Genomic DNA, 21,394 nt, shown 5'->3' on the forward strand with positions numbered 1-21,394 from the left:
TATGTGACTACAATATATATATATATTTATATATACATATACATATACATATACATATACATATAAACTACATGATGTTCATTATCATAATGTAATCTTTTTTGTAGCAGACATTTTGTTCATTCAATTTTGGGGAACAGAATTATTTAGGGATTTAGGGTCATCCATCTTGAATTAGAAGGAACCTCAGAAATCATCTACATCAACCCTGTCTTTTACAGATAAGGAAACTGAGGCTTAGAAACGAAGTGCCTAGCACCCCAGGTTTTACAGGAATCGTGTATTTAATAGCTTTGGTTGTTGTTTTGTTATTGTTATTGTTTAGGGGAAATGGAATGAACAGGACTTCTACTTGCTTCTATTTGCTCAAGGGTATGTTAAAAATATCACAAAGGAGATAGTTTATGGATGTCATTGCATCATGGTAGATACTACTTTTGTCAAAAGGCAAAAAAAAAAAAAAGGCCTTTTGGTTTGCCTAAATTATCCAGAAAGTCCACTCTTTATTATGTCTTTTTATGCACATAATCATATGCATTTAAATCAGTAGTCTCAAACTTAAATGAAAAAGCATGTCTAAATCATGTGTAAGGATCTCTGCAAGTACAATCTGACTTGGAAAACCACATATCAATATTATCTCTATTCTATGGTATTTCAATTTATTTTGTTACATATTTCCCCCATTAGATTTTAATCTGGTTCTGGCTCCACTGGGGAGTATTATTCATTGGCCAGAGATATGCTTGACACCTCTGACCATTGATGAGAAAACTTTGAAAATCTCAAGTATTTTTACAAGTTTTCCTCAAACTGCAATCATATTTTTATACCTAAAGTCTAATGTACTAATAAATCTTTCTTTTTTGTGCAAAACAAAAATATAATTATTATAAAAGTACATTCAGACATACATATATGCAATAGTTAAAATCATGTTATGTATGGAATTCATTAGCTTTAAATAATATATATACACACACATATATCCTCTTATGCTATTCCTATATATTACATATATAATATATATTAATGGCTACACTTCTGTGTTGTAGTGTAAATTCTTTTTCTGGTACAGACTGACTTAAATGGTAAGTGAGGTACCTTTCAGTTTTTCATTTCTGTAATTTTGTAAGTATATGTGCCTATTAAATAGTTTGGACATTATTATATTTTATTTGTTCCATTTCTCCATATTTATATAGATTAATTAAACATTCATTATTTCAAATTATTTTATTTTTGCCTCATATTATTTTCATTTTATTGTTGAATTATGGAATCACAGAATTTTCTAAGTGATATAGTTTAATTTCTCTTTTTACAGGTAAAAAAATAGAAGGCCAGAGAAATGAACTAACTTCTCAAGGGCATGCATGAAGTTATTGACTCCCACTCTAGGGAATTAAAAAAATTATACCAAATTAATTTCAGAAAAAAGACCTAAATTTAATAGTGTTATATTATTCAAGAAAAAAATCTGTTTAAAACTTAGCCCAGAGAAATGAATCCTTGAGATATAATATAGGTGACATTTTTTACTTTGTAAGAGAATTTGATATTCACATAGTTTTATATCTGGTAAAGTTAACTCGTAGTATTTTATCAAAAGGGTTCTGCCATGACATTTAACTAACTTATTGACTAGGCAGATAATTTAATCCCTCTGAGCCTGTCTTATCCTCTTAAAAACAGGGATCATAGGTTTAAGACCTAAAAGACCATGCAGTCAATACTCCCTATCATTGAAATTCCAAATTGTATTGTTTCTACATCACTCACAAATTTCCAATATATGCTTTTCTATAAATTGAAAATATTTAAAATAATTTTCATTTCTTTTCATAATACTAAGTATAGACTGTATCTACAAAATGCCAAACATTTAGTTGAAATCTAAAATTCAAATATACAAATTGAGATACTTTAGTTCTATGTCTTTGCCAATTTTGTCTCTATTTCTAAATATAAACCGGATAAAAGAAGGAAGATTGAAAAAGCTTCCTCATCAGTCAAAGTTAGAAAAGGAATATAAAAATATACATTTTAAAGGATTGATTCCACATATAGTACCTGCAAAAGTACTTGAAAACACAGATTTTTTCCAAGATATGATTACCCTTCCTCATACCTTTTTTAAAAATGTGGAAAGTAACTTTTTTTACTAATGAATTTAGAAATTATTCTGTATGTAATATGTGTATACTTTTGTCTAATAATTTTTTTACTGTTGCCTTAACCTTCTCACCTAATCTTGTGTATTAGAAAAGATATTGACAAAAAAGATGTTCATCACCTGAACTTAAAAGCTCCAACACAAATGGGAAATATAAATTCTCTATTTGTCCTTTTTTCTTTAACAGTCTTCTCCCCTGGTGACATACTAGCATTTGTAGCAGTAATAGTTTAAGAGGTCAAGAGATCTGCGGACATTTTCTTGAGATAAAATAAGGAAGGCGGGGAAGAAGCATTTCTAAAAATCTTCTACTTGGTCAAAAGATTAATTCAAGTGTACACTTTGATTTGTTCTGTTTCATTAACAAAATTAATTTCCGTTGGTACCATATTGATTCAGATAGCATGTAAATATTACTGCATACACACATACATATATATAATGCATATGTGTATACATACACATATAAATTCAAATCTAAGATTAGAGTATTTTTATGCTCTGATACCAAGATGGAATTGAAAAAAAATAGAAGTCTTCAAAAGAATATTTTTCAAACACAGTAGCAGTTTTAGCAGTTATATGACTATGTGGAATTGACAATGTATATTTGTTTTTAAAAGTACATATTAAAAATTATACATAAAATTATAAAAAATTAACCATAGATGTACAAAAATTGAAAAATGTCATAACTATGTCTGATAGTGAATTAATGAATCAATGTGAAGTACATTTGTGTCGAAAGCACCAGGATAAAAGGAAGAAGGAGAGGGTTGGGGGGGACTGGCAGAGAAAAGCATCCTTACCATAATAATAAAGGTAACAGGCCCAATGAAGCTCCAGATAAAAGAGTTATCTACATGAAGCCAGCAACTGAGAGAAAGAGAGAACATGAATTACACAGGATTTCTGTGGCTCCTCCAATATTTCAAACAAGAAAATGTTATTCTGAAACTCCACACACTATTTCTAGACGTGACTTTGTATGTAAATACAGAGTAAGCAAAGTAGAACACAAAAAAACAGAGCCTTTGTTTCCTGCCTAACAAAGCATTTTATTGAGTGAGGAGTAGTTTAAATACTCACTCAGCTTCTGTTAAGGCTGATTCCCTTCCTGTATGATAATGGGAGAAGAATTTCCCCCTTCTTGGGGAAAGCAGAACAACAGGAAACACAAAAGAAAGCCCTCTGTCCACTTTAAGATTTCAGGCTTTACCAAAGGAGCCGTGAACTTCAACATCAAAAACCCATTCAATATTTCTCAACTTCTCTGTGTAATCTTCAAAATTTGCCTTTTATCTTTATCTATGTGAAGTAAAGTGCTTATCCCCATGGAATAGAACAGACAGAAAATACTCAGATGTCATGTTCTGTTGCAAAACAGTATGACATAAATAAAATGACTCAATTGGGAAAGGAAAGGGACGGGAAAGGGAAAGCCTGCCATGTGTACAGTATCCCAGGCAAAGAGGCAGAGACTGATTAGAGTCGATTTTATGTCCTGCTCCCCAATTCCGCTTGCCTCTCTACTGAATGGCTTTTGTTTGCCTTTCATCATTTGTGAAATCAAGCAGCTCCCTGGTAGTCCTTAGCATCTTTCTATAATGCAACTAATTTTATCAAAGGAGAAAGTAAACAGAATAGGGAGGCAAATTCATGCCTCTAGCAACTTAAATCCTTGGAAACATGTCTAGTCTACCTTCTGTCACTTTCTATAAATATCTCTATTTTTATAAATAAAAGGCAGTGGCTAATTTTAATCCTGTTCAAACTGCCTGACAAAATATTATCAAAGCAAAACATCATATGGGATAGAACGTTTTTTTTTTCTATCATCATTCAGTGTGAGAGTTAGCCAGAGGGGCAGCTGAACAAAGGGAACTAATGAAGCATTAGCTTAAAACTCAGCAGTTAAGTCTGTCAGATACTTTAACCTAAAAAGAATTTTTACTTAATATCCATTTTAGACCAAAAAGTTATTTACTTTTTCAATTTGTTTCAGGTCAATCTTTTGTGTTAAAAAGAAAGACCATCATTTAGAATCTGCCTCTCCCACAGTAGAAATTCTCTGAACCTAGAAAATTACAAAAGATTTGATTGTAATCTGTGTACAACTTGGCCATTCTCTTCCCAATAAAGCTTTCAGATGCTATTTTAGCCTGTCAGGGACCCTCACTGACAGCTAACAGGCTTTAAAAAAATTATTCACTTGAAAAACACTCAGGTCGCTTTCAATTACTCACGCCTTCTCTGTTCCATAGCTCTTGTAGTCAATGGCTGCAGAGACCCCAACTACAGTGGCAGGAAGAAGGTAGCCAGCGACATAGTAGTACTTTTTCCTTGAATATTCACTCTCAAACACTTCTACAAGCATCAGATAGAGCTGTACTCCTTCTAGGCACATCCAGGCAAAGGCAGCCAGGAAGAAAAAGTGTAAAAGCCCGGCAAATATTGGGCATGCAATCTGCAAAGAAAGGACAAGTGTCAACGGCAGCACCTCACTTCAAAAATGTATAAGATTAGCTGAGAAAACTCACAATTTTATTTTTTTTTTAAGTCAGGCAATACTACACATTGCTGTAAGTATTCTGTGAAATTCAAGCCATACGTGAAATTTTAATATAGAAATGGGCTTTCAATGACTTCACAAGGTGCTAATTATGATTATATAGCAAAGTTGTAGTACATTTTTTAATGAAACAGAAGATTCAATGAGCATGTAATCCTTTAATTAAAACAGTGCTGTGTTGTTAACACTATGAAAAACCTTTACTATTCTGCAAGAACAAGCTTGTAGTAGATTTGGTCCATGAGGCTAGATAGAACAGTTGGTTCCAGATATATTATTTATAGCTTCTGGTTGAAATTCTGTGCAGCAGCCAGGAGTCTCTCTATCTCCTTTAAATGACAAAATGCCTCAGCTTTTACTCTATGACGAAGTTCGGCTGTCAGATGTGTAGCCAACTTAGTTTCACCTTTGTCCAGGTGAAGACATAATGTAATAACCACCAAATTTTAAAATTCAGTCTGTGTCACAGATTTTACAGTGACAAATAAATGTCTAGGAATCATCCCTGAATGAAATCTTTGGTGTAAAGAAGCCAAAAGCTTCTGTAAGAAGATCTCCTTTTGTTTTAGAACTAACCAAATTTGTCCTACTGGAATCATTTGACTTAATAACAAAGTATGTTTGTCAAGTGGGCAAATGTTCTAGCAGTATTTGGGAGAAAGGCAAATGAGAGGCTGGTATTTTCCATGCATAAAAAATATCATTAACTTGTCTATCATGTTCTATGTAAAACTTTCCTCCCATTGTTCCCCCATCAGTGATACAGGGTGGGTTGATAGCTTGGGGGCAGTGTCATATTTAAATTCACTTCAAAATCAAAAAGCCATTTTCTGAGAATGATAATCAATAGGCGCAAGGACAGTTTACCGTGTATTCGGTCTTATCAATGCCTATTAGGAAAATGAATTCAGCAATAAAAAGATTGATGCAGAGGTTCTTGTGAATGGTGTTACGATCGCTCTGTAGACCACGGAAGAAGCAGAAAGTGAAGATGCAGATGGCGAGGCAAACGAGAGAAATGACGATTCCGACCCAGGTGATGACAGTGAGAAGTAACTCATGAACTCCATCTTTGTACTACAAGAGAGAAAGGAGCGTGTTAAAAGGACTATACGTCAAATAAAAGAATTTGCTTTCCTAAGGAGCTGGAAAATTCCTCCTTCTGCTCAGAAAGTTATCTTCTAGACCTGAGCTTAACTGAAATCATAATTATAATTATAATAATAACTAATATTGATGTAACAATTTATGTATGTATGATGTAACAACTTTATGGTCTGCAAAGAGTTTATCTCACTTGATCCACCCAAAAACCCTATAGAGTAGGTGCTATTATCCTCATTTTAGAGAAAAGGAAACTGAGGCTCAGTTTAAGTAATTCAGCATGGGTTACACAGGCATATAAGAAAAGGTCTAAATACCACAAAAGAACTTTTGACCATATAACAATATTTTGCTCTTATCTTACATATTTTCTAATATCAAAAATATTGTTGAGAAGAAATTTTCATTTGGAAGTTTATCGGATAAAATAGAGAAGGTCTATCATGAAAATACACAATTCTGGAAATTGTCAGCCATAGAAAGACTACAAAGGATACTGACTAGGACAAAAGACTGGTATTCTTCCAATTTTTCCGATCCTGAAATAGGCAAAGTTTTAAAACAGTTCTTTTTCCTTTGTGTCATGATTTTGTACCTTATAGATTCTCTCTTATATCATTTATTACCTATTCACCTTGGCTGCTTAGCACCCATAAAAGGTCCAGAAAATGTCCTCTAAACCTCCCTAGAAATGCCTGAATTCCTGTGGTCTGTTCCCACTTAGGCAGAAAGAAGAATGTTAAAATACATTCAAGAAATCACTCTTGATTCTTTCAGCACCTATTATTACCTTCTACTATGCATGTAATTACAGAGTAGCAAAGTGTTAGCAAACAGAAGGGTATATGGGGCAACTTGGGTCCCACCGTGGTGTAATTTGAGAGAAAGAAGGTAATTTTAGGAAAGAATTCACTGGGGATTGGGAGGGGGGTGGCAAAGAAAGCTGAGGCTAGAACAGAAGGAAACATAAAGGCAGCTGCCTCCGAGAAAGTGCAAGAAAATGCATGGCAAAAGAAGGGCAATACAGGGACTTTTAGGAGTTCACACTCCTTTGCTTTGTTTTCAGTCACAATCAGCACCCAAAGAATGGATTCATTTCCCAGGCTGGGTGGAATCTCTGGAGACTTTCCCAATATTCATTAGAAGTGCAAATACTTACTGCAATTTCCCTGTGGGCCATGAGAATAGCAAAATTGGTTAGGTGGCTGCATGCGCACGTTGTGTGAGTTTTATTAGTGTCAACCAGCTTGCAGCCCTGGGTAGACCAATATCCCATCATCGTTCTTTCAGAGTAGTTCCAGAAGGAGCAGTTTGCATTGAAATAATTGTCAGGCTGGGAAATAAAATGACAAGATAAAATTAGGATTTTACACTCTAAGATGGCTATAGCAATTGTTTAATATGTGTAAAAGGTAATTTAGATTAAACTTTGCATGTTTCGGACTATAAAGTTTTTCATCAGCAAAATTGTGGACTATGTTGTACAAGGCAGGCATCTAGCTTAAAAGGGACTTTATAGTCCGAAACACTGTAAAGTGTACTCTAAATTACCAAAGACCCATTTTAGACAATTACAATTTCCATCTTATGATTTTACATACTGATGGCACATTAGAGTCATTTTTCCCTTTCTGACAAAATTAGAGCTATGACTACATTCTAAGGAATCTCTCTAGGAACCAAGTGTTTTAAAATCTATTTCCCTTTTTTCCCTCTTTTTTGGTCAGCTCAAAGTGACATGTAAGCAGCAATTTGAATCACACAGCCAGCTTCTTAAGGCTCCTCTCCAGGCAAATCCGCTGAAATAGCTACAAGAAAAAAAACGAGGAGTAACCTCACACATTTATTTCCCTGCGCCAATTCAGTTGATCCACTTGGCTGTGTGAAGGAACTGATTCTCTCGGCTTATAACAAGGAAGTCTAAACAGACTGCAGATAATCTTCTAACATAGTGCAGTCAATTAACTATCAACTTAATAGCTAGGATGGAGATTTGCAGTAAACTCAAGACACAGCAGAGAAACCACATTTCCTCGCCCTGCTTCACCTTTTAATTCACAGTGCTTCGTAAACATTTTCCCAAACAGAGCCTGGAATTAAAAAACAGGGGTTAAATGCTTTCACTGACATTTAAACTTGCCACACTAAACAGGCAGAGCCATAAGAGTTGATATTCTGCTATCCTGCTGTTAAGGTAAGAGTTAATTTTCAATCTGAAACAAATTAGAGTCATTTACATTTTCATGTTGATTACTGAATTAGCTTTCATTAAGAATACACTTAAGTTCTAATAATCACTGAACCAGGCTCATTTAATTTTATGTTCATAGACTTAAATAAACTTGTGTCTCTGACCTAGTCCAACATTTAAAATTCAAATGGAAAGGTGTTCCTCCTCATCTTCCCCCTCCTCCAACATTGCTCCTTTCTCTTGCTGGTTTTATGACCTTCCCATTAATTCATTAAGAGTAACTCACATCAATGTGTTCCAGGGTAAAAAGCACGGGGTCAGTCAGGTAGACACGGCTGGACTCCTTATTGAGCGAGGCTGAAATGACGTGGGAATTCACCGCGATGGTACTATTACGGCCAACAAAATCACCCCCTAGTTTTATGGTTGCATTTTCCGTACTTAGGAACTGTCCCAAACTCTTGTAAATGATGAAAACCAACTTTGCAAGCCCTGTAAAGGGGAAAACAATCTTACTTTACAGGAAGCGGGGTTGCAGCAGTTCTCTAGTAGCAACATAAAATGTTAATAATGACAAAAGGGAAGAAATGGATTTTGGACTTAAGATTTTGGGCTTAGACCGGAGTCTAATCTAAAGCATCATTTTAAAAATCTAGCTTAAAAAAAAAACTACAGCAAAAGTCTACATAATCAGAAGATTTGATAGAAAGAGGTCAAGAATGTGTAATCCAAATATGGAGAATATTTGTAAAGTCCTATCATTTTATGTTTAGTCTTACCATTCCTGCTATTCTGTTTGACAGTATTTGCAGAAAGCTGGATTGAATTGGATCCTTTGCTGGCCTGAGGAAATTTCAAGTCTTGTACTTGGCCCTCTGTACTGACCACGGCAACTTCCAAAACTAGTGCAATTAAACAAAGAGGCAAGGAGAAAATGCATTAAGCACATTTTTAAGGGTCAAATAAGAGATAGGTGAAATTTTTCTGAGAAGTGTCTCTACGTGCAAAAAAAAATGAATAAGCCCCGCCCCCCACAAACCCCACAAACTTTATTTTTTCAACAAATTCACCCCTGATAGAATCCTTCAACTCTGAGAATAGTCTATACACAATGCCCCCCCCAGAATGGTTCCTAAATGCTAATTAAATTTTTGTAATTTATTTTTGTACTTTTTGATAGCATCTATTTATCCAAATTTTGCCTACTAGTGACTAATGGATTACAAAATTCGCAAAGAATTATAGAATTTGAACCCTGAGAGGAACCCTGGCAGCCAACCTGTCCAGCCCATAAAGGAAAGGAATTATCACTATAACATATCTGACATGTGGTAAAGTTAACATTTAAGTCACTAAAATGAACAGGGATGTAAAGATCTCAAAACTTTATTTTTAAGCTCTATTTCACTGTTAGTTCAAAAATATTTCTCAAAGACCAAATGGAAGCATTTGTTCTATATATAAAATTTAGTTCTCAGAAAAGTTGTGCAGGATAACTCCTTAAAACTGTTATTTCTTTATTTCTAAAATAATTCAAATTAACACAAAATATTTTATCAACAGGTTTCTTTTCATTAGGATAAGACTGGCATTTATTTCTATACATATACCTAATTCTTAATCTAGATAGTGACAAGTCTCAACTCCACTTTCTTTGTGATTTTCCTAATCTTAAGAAGAAATACAAATACTTCCATTGACCAACCAAAAGAACATATGTACATGAATGAGAAGTTTAAACATAGAAATCATTCCGGTCATTTACATGACCAAGAGAGCCAAATGTTAAATATTTTTGTCTAAGAAAAATATAATAATCATCATAATCTTCCTTAACATAAATGCATAATTTTATGCTATACTACAGAAATCTTATTACTAAATGCAAAATTTTATTTTGTTAGCCTAGCTTGCAGTCACATTAACAATATTCCCAGAAAAATACTATTGTACTTATAACAATGATAAAAATAGATTTAAATTTTACTTTACTAACCATAGATAATAAAAATGATGGAGCGGGTAAAACAGTGGAAAGAACTCCCCTCTCCTCCATGTCCCCTTAAGTAAGAGGACATTCTTGCCAGAGCAAGGGAATAGGACGTACAATTTCTGCCTCTCTCTACCTTGTATGTCTATACTCTCATCTCTCACGCAAATTCTGCTAACGGTAATACTTCCATACTGCTCTAAATACAATTTGAAATTTATATTCATTTGATTGTCTCTAGGCAAAGAGATTTCCTTCTTTGTACTGCAAAGAGAAGGGTAAAGATGGCTTTATCCATTCTGAGTGCATTGTTAGCGGCATATCCTGGGGTATGTAATCTATATAGAGTTTCCCTTAAAAGTTCTCTCTTAAAAGGGAGTTAAGGTGTCACCACATGTACCTGATTGTGAATTTTATACAAAGGAGTATGAACTCAAAAGTCTCAATTTTGTTATGGAGGAAAATCAGGGTCCCCCTCCCCTTTTTGGTGGATGTCGGGGTTGAGAGGAAGCCCAGCTGAAACACTTCACATGAATGGTTCTGACCCAAAGAAGATCAGCACAAGTCAAGTAGAAGCAATGGGGATTGTGTTTCTTTCTCAGAACTGCTTCTCACCTGTCCAACAATCTCACCTGATGAAGAACACAAGAGGACAGAAAAGCTCTTTCCACCATCTCAAAATAGATGCCTAAGGATGCAGGTACATGGATTCATAGACTCTACTGATCAGAGAGGACCTCACTCTCCCCACCCCATCACCTGGCTTGTCCTCTCTGATCCAGGGACACCAGACCCAGTGTCCAATAGTAATCCATCTTCAGATGCTGAGGGTTTTCATTGGCTGTGCCCTCTATCCTGGGAACCCCCTCCCACTCCTCATCTCTGCCTTTCCATCTTGGCTAAAGTACCACCTTCCAGGAGAAGACTTTCTTAGTCCTCTTTAATCTAAGAGTCTTCTGAAGTTTTCTCTAATTTATCTTATACACAGATCTTCTTTGTATGCAGTTGTTTATACATTGTCTCAGTCATTTTAGTAACTCTAAACTCCCTGTGAACAGAGACTGTGTGTGTGTGTGTGTGTGTGTGTGTGTGTGTGTGTGTGTGTGCGCATGCGCTTGTTTTTTGGAATTTCTTTTGTGTGTGTGTGTGTGTGCATGCGCTTGTTTTTTGGAATTTCTTTGTATCCCCACAATTTCTGGTATACAGTAGCCAGTGAAGAACTGCCTGCTGACGTGACTTCACTCAGAGTCTATTATTCTCATTCTACATACAATTTTAACAAGCGCAGACATCTGATTTTCTAGGACTACAAATGAATTATCTCTCACTGTTCCCAGGTCTGGGTGATGTCCCTTAAACTCTCATGAACAGCGGATGTCCCTTTCGCCTCTCAAATGCTTTAAATTTTGATTTTTCCAACATTACCTGCAGCATTCCATTATTTAGCTGCCTGGCAAACTTTATTCGTAAGATTCTGTGGTTAGCATAAACTAGCTAAACTCAGCTGAGTTATCACAAATTCTGGATTAATAAAGACTATTAAATGAGGTTTGGGGGCAACTCTCCCCATTCATTTTCATCAGTGAGCATTTTCCTCTCGGTGGAGGCATTTAAGTTCTGAATTATGCTCCAAACTATGTGCAGCTATTTTGCAATCTATGGAGCATGGACATTCTGCATTATGGGAGATGTAGTTCACTAAACACATTTTCACCTGAAGGCAGTTGTGCTTAATGTAAACATGTGGCCCGTGCACTATGTGCCTAAAATATTTAGCTGGCAGAACACATTCCAAAAAAGTAATTTAAATTCATTAGGAACAGATGATATAAAATGGAAAGGCATCTTCCACAGTTACACAGGAAGAATTTTGGGAACTTTGGCAATCCCAAAGCCCAGCATTTCAGCAGCTCTTTTTATCCATGTGTTCTGCTCATGATTTTTCAACGGCAAAAAAATTTTAAAACACGTAGTCTCTCTTTTGCCATTGTATTAAATTGGAGATGGCCTGATTTAATTTAATTAAAGTATCCTTTATCAAATTCCTATTAGGTGCCATGAGGCACTGGGGAAATAAAGACAAAAACCAAATATTCTTTGTCTTCCACTTGATTATCTATTACTTCTTTTATTTCTTTTGGGAAGAAAGGAAAGGAGGGAAGGATGGAAGAAAGGAAAAGAGAGGGAGGAAAGAAGGAAAGAAAGAAGGGAGAGAGAAAGAAAGGCAGGAAGGGAAAGAGGAAGAGATGGAGGGAAGAAAGAAAAGACGAGGGAAGAGAGGAGAGAATAGGAGAGGGAAAAGAAAAGAAATTTGCTTTAAAAAAATTGCAGCTAGGAAGTAACAAAATCATAGTCCTTCCACCCAGGTCCATCTCCCAAGCAAAAGCTGTCCAAAGGGCCACTCACCAATATTTTCTGTGGGCATTGAGACCCGTGTCGCTTCTAAGAGATTGTCAGCCAGGACAAAGGCCCCTTCTTCCAGTGTATCAAGTAGCATCGTTGCAGCATGTGCCTGTTCTGAAGAATTCATGTCTTTCCAGGATTCTAGAGCTTCAGGTCTCAGCAGGTTGTCCACTGTGTCAACAATTGCCTGCATCCATTAGAAAACTATCATTAGGCCTGACTGCTTCTGGCACTGAGGAGATTTTCTAGCGCTGTCTTGTGACAATTCTAATATTCAGCTGTCAAGATGATTTACTCTGATTTAAAGATACCAGGAACACCTGGTTAACATAAAATAGACCTAACTACTTCAAAACAGGACTATTTAAAAAGGTTACTAGAATGTCATGCTGGTAGTGAAATGTAAACGTAAGTAGCTGATTTATTTCTCTTTTCTACAGTACACAAAAACAGGGTCAATAAGTGCAGGGAAATGTTAAGACCTCATACCAATGACTTTGCCTGAGGCTTTAATCTTATATAGTGTCAAGGATTTTATTTTCTGGACAGAAGATACTTGAGGCCTAAGGAATAGCCTAGTGCCAACAGTGGGAAAGAACAGATAATATAATGTTTCTGAAAATAACACCTTTCCCAAACTGTGGCCCACAAACCATGTTTATTGGCACGTTTGTTTATTAGCAAAGACTAATGAGACAGAGTAGTTTCAGAGTGTGTAAATGATCTGTAAACATTGTCTTTCTCCCGACTTACTGTACTATCCTGATCCCAAATACGTGAGACCACTCACTACAATTCCTGCATGGTGGTCAGCGAGCAAAAGCAGTTAATCAATCGAACAAACAAGATCGTCCAAGTCTATACTGGTCATTTAAGAAATGGGGAAGGGTGAGGAGGAGGAGGAGGAGGAGGAAGAGGGGTGTGAAACAAAGGAAAGTTCATGTAAATGACTGTGTTGAAAATCTTCCTAATGTGAAAGTTAATTTAGCAACGCATAACGTGGCAATGAATAAAGTGAGGAAAAACAGAAATTCAAAGAGGCATCTTTTAATTCTCTTTATAAAATAACCCAATCAATCACACTAATCAGTTAATCAATCGAAGGCAGGCTCTCTCATTGATGCATAATGTAACTGTGCATCGAATACGCCATGCACTGGTGAATCCCTGCCCCATTTACCTGGTCATCATTGTGTCCTTAAGGACGGATGTGATTTGTTTGATCAAAGAATAAATGCTGAGGGCAAGAAGGAGCAGAGAGCACGCAAACAGAACCCCACCCCCTAAAATTGGTTGGGAATACTGCATTGAAATGAATAGGAAAATGTTGGTGGAGACTACTGCCAGAGAAAGATTAATTAGCTTAATCCATCTTAATATCCTCTTTCTGTCTGCTTTGTGAGCCACCACGACCTTCGTGGCAGGTGGAAGATACTCCGCAGTGGCATTAAAGGCTTCCCTCCTCCCCCCAACTCTGTTCTCTAATGGGAGATGGAATAGTCAAAATGCTCACACTGATCCCACTTGCAGCCATTAACTAGAGTGGAACTGAAATCGGTCTGCTGAGGCTGGATTCATTAGTCACCAAGAAATACAGATCGGAGCCTCTAATCGGGGGGTACGAATGCATCCTCGGTCACAAAAGTGGGGACGAGCTTCCTTCCTTTCCATAGCCTAAATCAGCTTCTGATTTGTAATTTTAAGAAGTTGGATTCGTCTTATCTGAACCTCAGAAGCTCGTGGGGGGACGTTCTGAAAGGGACACACTGGTCAGAGCCGAAGGGTGAGTTCGGATTTCTCATGATTCCACAGAGTGCGCTCCTGACGTGCTATTATTAATTTCAGGTACAGCTTATTTATGACCATGTATACGTGTCTCTAGTGGAAACAAAAATGATCAGCATAATCGTATTCCTGAGATTGTCTCCCTGCCAAAGGAAAAATGGCTACTTTTCCCAATGAGGCATGTGTCCTGGGCAACACACCAATTATTACATTTCCTACATTAAACTTTTACCTTAAAGGTGAACTGCAAATTAAAGGATGAAGAATTTTATCCACTTCAGCAGTTATTTCTTTGCCCCCATTAGCCAGGCTAAAAAGGGACATTCAGAACATGAATACCTAAAAACAGACCCTCCCGTCACTTTTTCTTTTAAAGCTCTCAGGTCCAGCAAAGTCAAATCCGATCTGGCTAGTTGCCATTCTTACGGGAGATCATGCCAAAAAATACCAGTGAAGTCATGGTCATTGAGTAACCTCTAGTCTACTAAAATAACCCAGAAGCTAGAGAACAAGGTGTTTAAACACGGGTGTGAGCATGCTTGGTGAATGGTCCTCCATGTTTTCATCTACTACTATTTTCTGTTTTCTATGAGGATGTTTAAAAACTAGGGGATCCCCCGTACCCTAAAAAAGGAACTTCAAGAAATCCATAAAACAAAATAAAACCCCGTTGACCATCCCACTCATATTTGCATCATCAAAATTTCCCTGATCATGGGCATAACAATTGGCTAGAATAAGCCAACATTTGGAACGAACTATGCTCAAAGGGCTTTAAAAGACTGTCTGCCTTTTGATCCAGCCATACCACTGCTGGGGTTATACCCTAAAGAGATAATAAGGAAAAAGACTTATACAAAAATATTTATAGCTGGAATAAGCCAACGGTCTATTCCTATCCCTCTGTGCCTGGCAAGAAGCACCATTAAACAGATATCAATGAAATTGCCACAATATTCATATTTCATTTGCAGTTTGCCCAACCCCTACTCAAGCTTTATCTGGAATTAACCCTTAAAAATCTTGAGGACAAAGCTTTTTTTCATTTAAGAGCATCCCAAAGATATAAAAAAGCAGTGATATTTTCATGCACATACAATCATGACCATACAGTCTTTGATATGATAAACTGCCAAGAAGATATCATAGCTGTTTGATTGCCAGCTGTTGTTTGATCCACAAGGATAACATTAGGGAACAAAGGGACTGCATTATTACTTTCCAATTCAGAAGGTTTTCATTAATATTCTTGTACTTTTGGATAAATAGAAACGTTGCAAAAAAAAAGTATTATTTGCTTATTCTAAGAGTATTATACCTGTGCAAAGTCAACCATTTGTATAGTTGATAGGGGGCACAATACATAATTATCAAAGACTGAAATACATTGGATCATGCAGCAAGGTGATAAAGCGTGGCAGGTAGCTGACGCAGGGAGAAAGCAGGGTGACAGCAGAGGAGAGATACCTTAAGGTAAGCCCTGCATGTCTTCTCTCGTTTTTGGAGCTTTTTAGTAAGAGAAAAGAAAATCAGAGGTTAGATGAACATCTCTAGAAAGCTGCCCCCAATATAAATATATATACATACATACATACATATATGAATGTATATGAATGTATTTTTTAAAACTCTCAAATTAATCTCAAATTGTATGGTAATTTGACAATCTTATCTGGTTTCGGTGAGTTTAAGTCATCCACCATTAGTGGTCCTCCTTCAGTGGGAAGAGTTTGTATTAAATATCAAGTACAACCCCTCAAAACTGAAGCCGAAGGATTTTGTCAAGGACTCACAGGTGGCAGGTGACAGAGACAGGATCTGAACATAATTCTTATGATTTCCAAGGTCAGCATTCTTTCTCCTGTATCATACCATGTTTCTCTATATCACTTAGGGGTGGTAAAGCAGGTATTGTGCCATGCCTGGAATCAGGAAGATTGGAGTTCAAATCCAGCCTCATACACCTACCAACTATGTGATCTTGGAAAAGTAATTTAATCTGTTTGTTTCAATTTCTTCAACTGTAAAAGTGGGAATAATAATACCACTTACATCCCAGGGTTATTTTGAGGATCAAATGAGAAAATAATTATAAAATGCTTAGCACTTAATACCTGGCATAAAAAGTGCTATAGAATTTTTAGCTTTATTTTTCATGTTTTAATGTTGGTTTTGCTTTCTAAATGTAGAGGTAAAGAAATTTCAAAACACAGAATTCAAACTGAGGGGGAAAAATGTGCACTCTTTAATGCCTTATGAATTTTAGGGAGCATCCTATACAGACAGACTTAGGATTCACATCAACTTCTCTACACTAATTACACAAAAGTAGACAAATACGTGGACTAAACAAATTATCTTCAAATTAAAAAAAAATTCAAAACTCATCAAGGAGTGAACACTGGAAATCTAAGTTACACTCCCAAAGGTTGTTATGAGAAATATTATTTCAATGATTATTAGAGAGAAGTGTCACCTTTCTATGAGACCAGAAGAAAAGGTAGGTCTAAATGATAATGATTGTTTGAAAAGTTCACTCATGTAATGCCTACATGATGCATTTTGAAGTCAGGAACCCAGCCTTTGAAGCCTGTCAGCAACAGAGGTCTCCCATAATCTAACTTAAGTTATTTCCATATTATTGTTGCCCTGTTATCCTCTCTTCTATCAGAATTCTTTCTTAGGGACTGGAGCAAATCGTTATTAAAGAAGGGAGGGAAAGGATTAGAAGAGTTTTCAGCAGCAAAGTGCTGGAAGAAGGAGAAGCCACCATGGGAAATGCCTCACTGAAAAGGACAAAGTGTCTCTACATACCTTGTTATAACTCCGCCCAGCTGAATCCTTCTCACTGGGTTTGAGTTCCTGTAGCTGCGCATCTAGAATGTCCACCAATTGTTCCATCAGTCTCACAGATGAGCTCACATCCCCAGCAAACACAGGTCCTTTGGTGTGTTTAGCCAGCTCATTGGCAAGACTAGCGGCATTCTCTCCACTTCGGATCTGAAATGACAATTTATATTATCTCAGCAGGAGCCTATGTTCCGCTTGCTGCTTCCAGGCTGACTCCCAGCATACCTTTGCTGTGGCAAAACACCCATTTACACAAACGTCAAAATCTGCAACTAATTGAAACCAATAAACTTTCTCTTTATCTGGAAAGATGAAAGGTTCTTAGATCCTTGACACACAAAAGAAATTTCTTAACAAGCATTTAAAGGGAAAAAAAAACTGAAATCAGATTGGAAATTTGGGGCTGAGGCTCCCATTTTATCTCAACTTTTGTTTTGTTTTGTTTTCCTGCTATTATCAAGAGCACAGAAATCCACTGATTCATACCATTTAAAAGCCAAATTGGAGAGGTCTGGGACAGATGATGATTATCTAGTTTTCATCACCTCACAATGGTTGATTGGGGAGAAAGAGGAAAACAAAAGGTGATACTACAATTTACTCTAAATGGTATTTGGCTTAAAATGCCATCTTAAAAAACATTTTATTTGTTCTATCATCATTTGCCAACTAAACATCTGTTTAGGTTCTGGAAATTCAGTTGCCCATTTCCATCTATTTGATTTATTAGGTCTACGCAGAATTCATCTTCTGAACATTAAAACAAAACAAAACAAACCCGACCCAGAACATGCTGAACATGAATGAAATTAAGCAAGCATCTACTCATTAAAAAGCTTAACTTAGTAAAGAATATACTCCAAAACATATGCAGGCTTAACTTTCAATAAATGGTTCACAGACAAAAACTATGCATAATTCTTTTACTTTTAAACTGAACAAAGGGCAATAAAGATGGTTTCAACATACTAAGCTGAATTATTTATGTTCGAAGTTAAAGCCCTTAATCACCAGTGTGTATCATATTAAAAGATTCCAACCAACCTTCTGAGCCAGCTGATTTACCCAGTGTGAGGTACAGTTGCTAAGATCAGGGCCCTTAGGGTTCCATGTGCCGGTGGAAACCATGCAGAGATACGAGGCAGTTCCTACAACAGATGTAGAAAACAACAGTGAAATTGAAACCATTTTTCTGCATGCATTCGGGAAATCAGCTCTGCCGTTCCCGCTCTGTGTGTTAAATTTTGAATAAACGCTAATGGAGGCAGTTGACAATAACTGACGAAAATGTAGGGAATAAGGCAGATTACAAACAGTAAATATAAAGTCAGTGTAGAAATATCAGACTTTACAGCAAACAAACCAAAAAGCCCTTGATTTTTTTATTTTTTATTTTTTTGGAATTTCTCCAAAGTGAGGCTTTGTAATGAGAAAGGCAGCTGTAAGCAATCTTTACTCTAGTCCTCCAGCAAAAAAAAACACAACTCAAGTCTAACCTGAGTCCTCGAGGATTCAGGGTATTCGTGGCTTATACTCAAAGGCCTTTTTACAGATTAAAATAAAAATGTTGCCTATAGACTGGATTATCAGACGTGACAAATATGGCCATTGGAAGTGGTCCTCTCAAAATGGGGCCATTCCATGATGCTTTCAGCACCTACTCTATCCATCAGGACTTTGTGTGTGTGTGTCTGTATACACACACACGTACATAAATACATATAAAATATATATTTTACAGGAAATACCTCTCGTTCCCTTGGGACAAGGCCGTTCAACCATCATTCCTCTTTGTGTCTGAGGCCACCAAATCCCCCTGGCTTCTAAAGCTTCGCAGAATCTTTCTGGCGGGGGAAAAATACTTGTTACAGGAGGAATTTTGGTTGTAGAAACTGCTGGAGGAGGTTTAGTGCCTTTGCTTCCTTCCTTTGTTCCACCAGCTAAAGTTGTGCTCATGGGGCCTTTCTGTGAAGGAGTACTTGTGGTTGATACTGTGGTTTTGAACAGCTCAGCTGAAGAAGTTACTGTCACTGCTGTGGTAGGCACTATGGAAAAAAGATGAGTATGTTAATCCCAGTTTTTCAAAGGTTCAAGAGAAAGAATCACTGAGAACGCTAGTAGAAAAAAAAAGACAATTTAATTCAATTATTCTCTAATATGAATTGTAGAGGAAGGATATTGATGTACAGAATGAGAAGGTGGATGGATTAAGAGATGCTCTGTGGATAAGTGTCTCCATATTGGTTAGATTATAGATTCCCCCAAAGCCTCAAAAGGTTCCTAAACTCAATTTGATGGACGTGCTTCTGACTTGGGTGTACCTATGTTTTTTGCTTGTTTTGCTAATTCTACAATTGCACCAGGGTGCAACTCCTTCCAGTCATGGAGCCAGGGGCACTCAAACAAAATTTCTAGTCCTGGGGAGTTAAATAAGACATTAAGAGATAAAATGACTTGCCTTTGTATGGGTCAAAAGCAAGAACTGAACCTAGGTCTTTTCTGACCCAAAGCTTTTTTTTAATCCACTGTTTTAGGCTTTTAAAATTAATAATCTTGTAGCACTTTTGTATAGGTTTTAGTAGTCAAATATGTGTGACTAGTTTACTACTACCTCTTTATAATTTCTCACTAACACAAACTGATGCTGGTGCTTCTGAAGCCCAGGAGGAATTACATGACAACAATGAAAAATGTGATTAACCAAATTCCATTCAGCCTAGAAAGAGAGGATAATGGAGTAATTTAAGCTCCTGTTTGGTAAACAGTCAAATGTGATGTATCAACAAAATCTGAGTCCTGTACATAACTAGGGCAGTAAAAAAAAAAAAAAAAAGCAAACAAATAAACAAAAAAAAAACCTAGAAAAACTTCAAGTCACCCATTCTACACCTTGCAGGAAAACAATTACTGTAGTAGCTAGATCTTCCCACCCAGCAGTCATTCTTGCTTGAGAGAATTCCAGCACGCCTGATTAGATGCAAACAGAAGAAAAGTCTAGCAAGCCTGTACTGTTTCTGTACATTATCATCATCTCAGGCTTTAACACTCTTAGTTTTGATAAAAGTCAATTTGAAGGAACAACTAATTCCAGGCAGAGGCTAGTATATAATTTATTCTCCTATGTCAAGATAATATTATCTTGAATTTGAAGTCCACACACAATCCTATGGAGTCCTTTAAAAAGTTTAAAGGGAAATTTAATAGCACAAAATATTTGAAACATAAAATCACTTAATGTTTTGTTTTATCAAGTTAAAAAAGTTACACCTTGTTTATGATTAAAGTAGCAGGAACTTAGTGAAGCAAAGCTATTTTTAGTCCTATAAGACTACTTTAAAACTGTCAGAAATAGCTAGATATGAAACGCTACAAAGCTAAAAATTCACCAGTGCATTATTTTTGTCATCCGTTAGAGCCATATTCTTGGCTCTAAATTCTTCTACACAAACACATGAAAAAAATGTCTTTGCAATTAGGTTATGTTTTCTTTTTTTTTTTTTTTGCTAACACCAAGAAAGAGATGATTTTTCCAGCCTTAATATTGTTTTATCAAAATAAAAAAAAATCTTTCATGGCTTAGTTCGAGAAAGTCAGGCATTTCCCCCTACAATTACTGAAAAAAAAACTCCAATGTCCAAACTAGAAGATTAAAATTGCCCAGAAAAAATTAGTTTAATTCACCTGATTTCAATTTATGTATTTAATTAAAATATTTAAATTAATAAAATAATTTGAGCACAGGTTTGATTATATCAAGAAAGTAAATCAGGAGAGCACACTGAATTTATCAGGAAAAAAAAATCTAGCTGTGTGCACCTGTTTGTGGGGATCTTAGGTAACAATTGTCATTTTTCACTAACTGTAAGTGCATATCATTGCTTCCGCTTTTCTTCACCACCTCCAAACAGAAACTTCTTGAGCATGTGTTTTATTTCCAGGGCATAATTTATTGACTGTTTGAGTGCTGCCTCCATATTGGAGTCAAGCTTCATGCCTAGCCAGCTGCTTCAAGAACCGATTCGAACCTGTCTATCTTCCTCTCTAAGCACTTGCCTGACATCTTGTGAAACCTCTGTAATTTTCTTTTGATTACAATGCAGTCAGGCTTTCAGTGCTTTCTCAATTAACATTTGTCAAAAACATCACAATCTTTGCCAAAGTGTCAAGTCACTGCTGCTCAAACTAGGGCTCGGGTGCAGGCAGGAGAGCAGAGAAGAGAGTGGATAAGGGGGGAGAAAAGAGGCAAAAGCTTCTTCATTTCACACTGTTATGTTTCCCATCACACCTTCTCCTTATTAGTTATTTATAATAGTTACGGAAATG

At 36.3% G+C, this 21,394-nt stretch overlaps 1 protein-coding gene across 1 annotated transcript in view; it reads right to left on the minus strand.

The window, feature by feature from the left end:
• Positions 1–2,871: 2,871 nt before the first annotated feature.
• Positions 2,872–21,394, minus strand: part of ADGRL2 (adhesion G protein-coupled receptor L2) — a 157,477-nt gene continuing 138,954 nt past the window's right edge. The window contains exons 6-16 of the mRNA XM_044674853.1: positions 18,820–19,116; positions 18,116–18,219; positions 17,036–17,221; positions 15,689–15,727; positions 12,440–12,623; positions 8,823–8,945; positions 8,330–8,535; positions 7,012–7,185; positions 5,616–5,825; positions 4,423–4,643; positions 2,872–3,052 (exon numbers count right to left, since the gene is read on the minus strand). Coding sequence (XP_044530788.1) covers positions 2,872–3,052; positions 4,423–4,643; positions 5,616–5,825; positions 7,012–7,185; positions 8,330–8,535; positions 8,823–8,945; positions 12,440–12,623; positions 15,689–15,727; positions 17,036–17,221; positions 18,116–18,219; positions 18,820–19,116 — 1,925 coding nt within the window. The remainder of the gene's footprint in view (positions 3,053–4,422; positions 4,644–5,615; positions 5,826–7,011; positions 7,186–8,329; positions 8,536–8,822; positions 8,946–12,439; positions 12,624–15,688; positions 15,728–17,035; positions 17,222–18,115; positions 18,220–18,819; positions 19,117–21,394) is intronic.

The sequence above is a fragment of the Gracilinanus agilis genome, chromosome 4, assembly GCF_016433145.1.
Source record: "Gracilinanus agilis isolate LMUSP501 chromosome 4, AgileGrace, whole genome shotgun sequence".
Taxonomy (NCBI): domain Eukaryota; kingdom Metazoa; phylum Chordata; class Mammalia; order Didelphimorphia; family Didelphidae; genus Gracilinanus; species Gracilinanus agilis.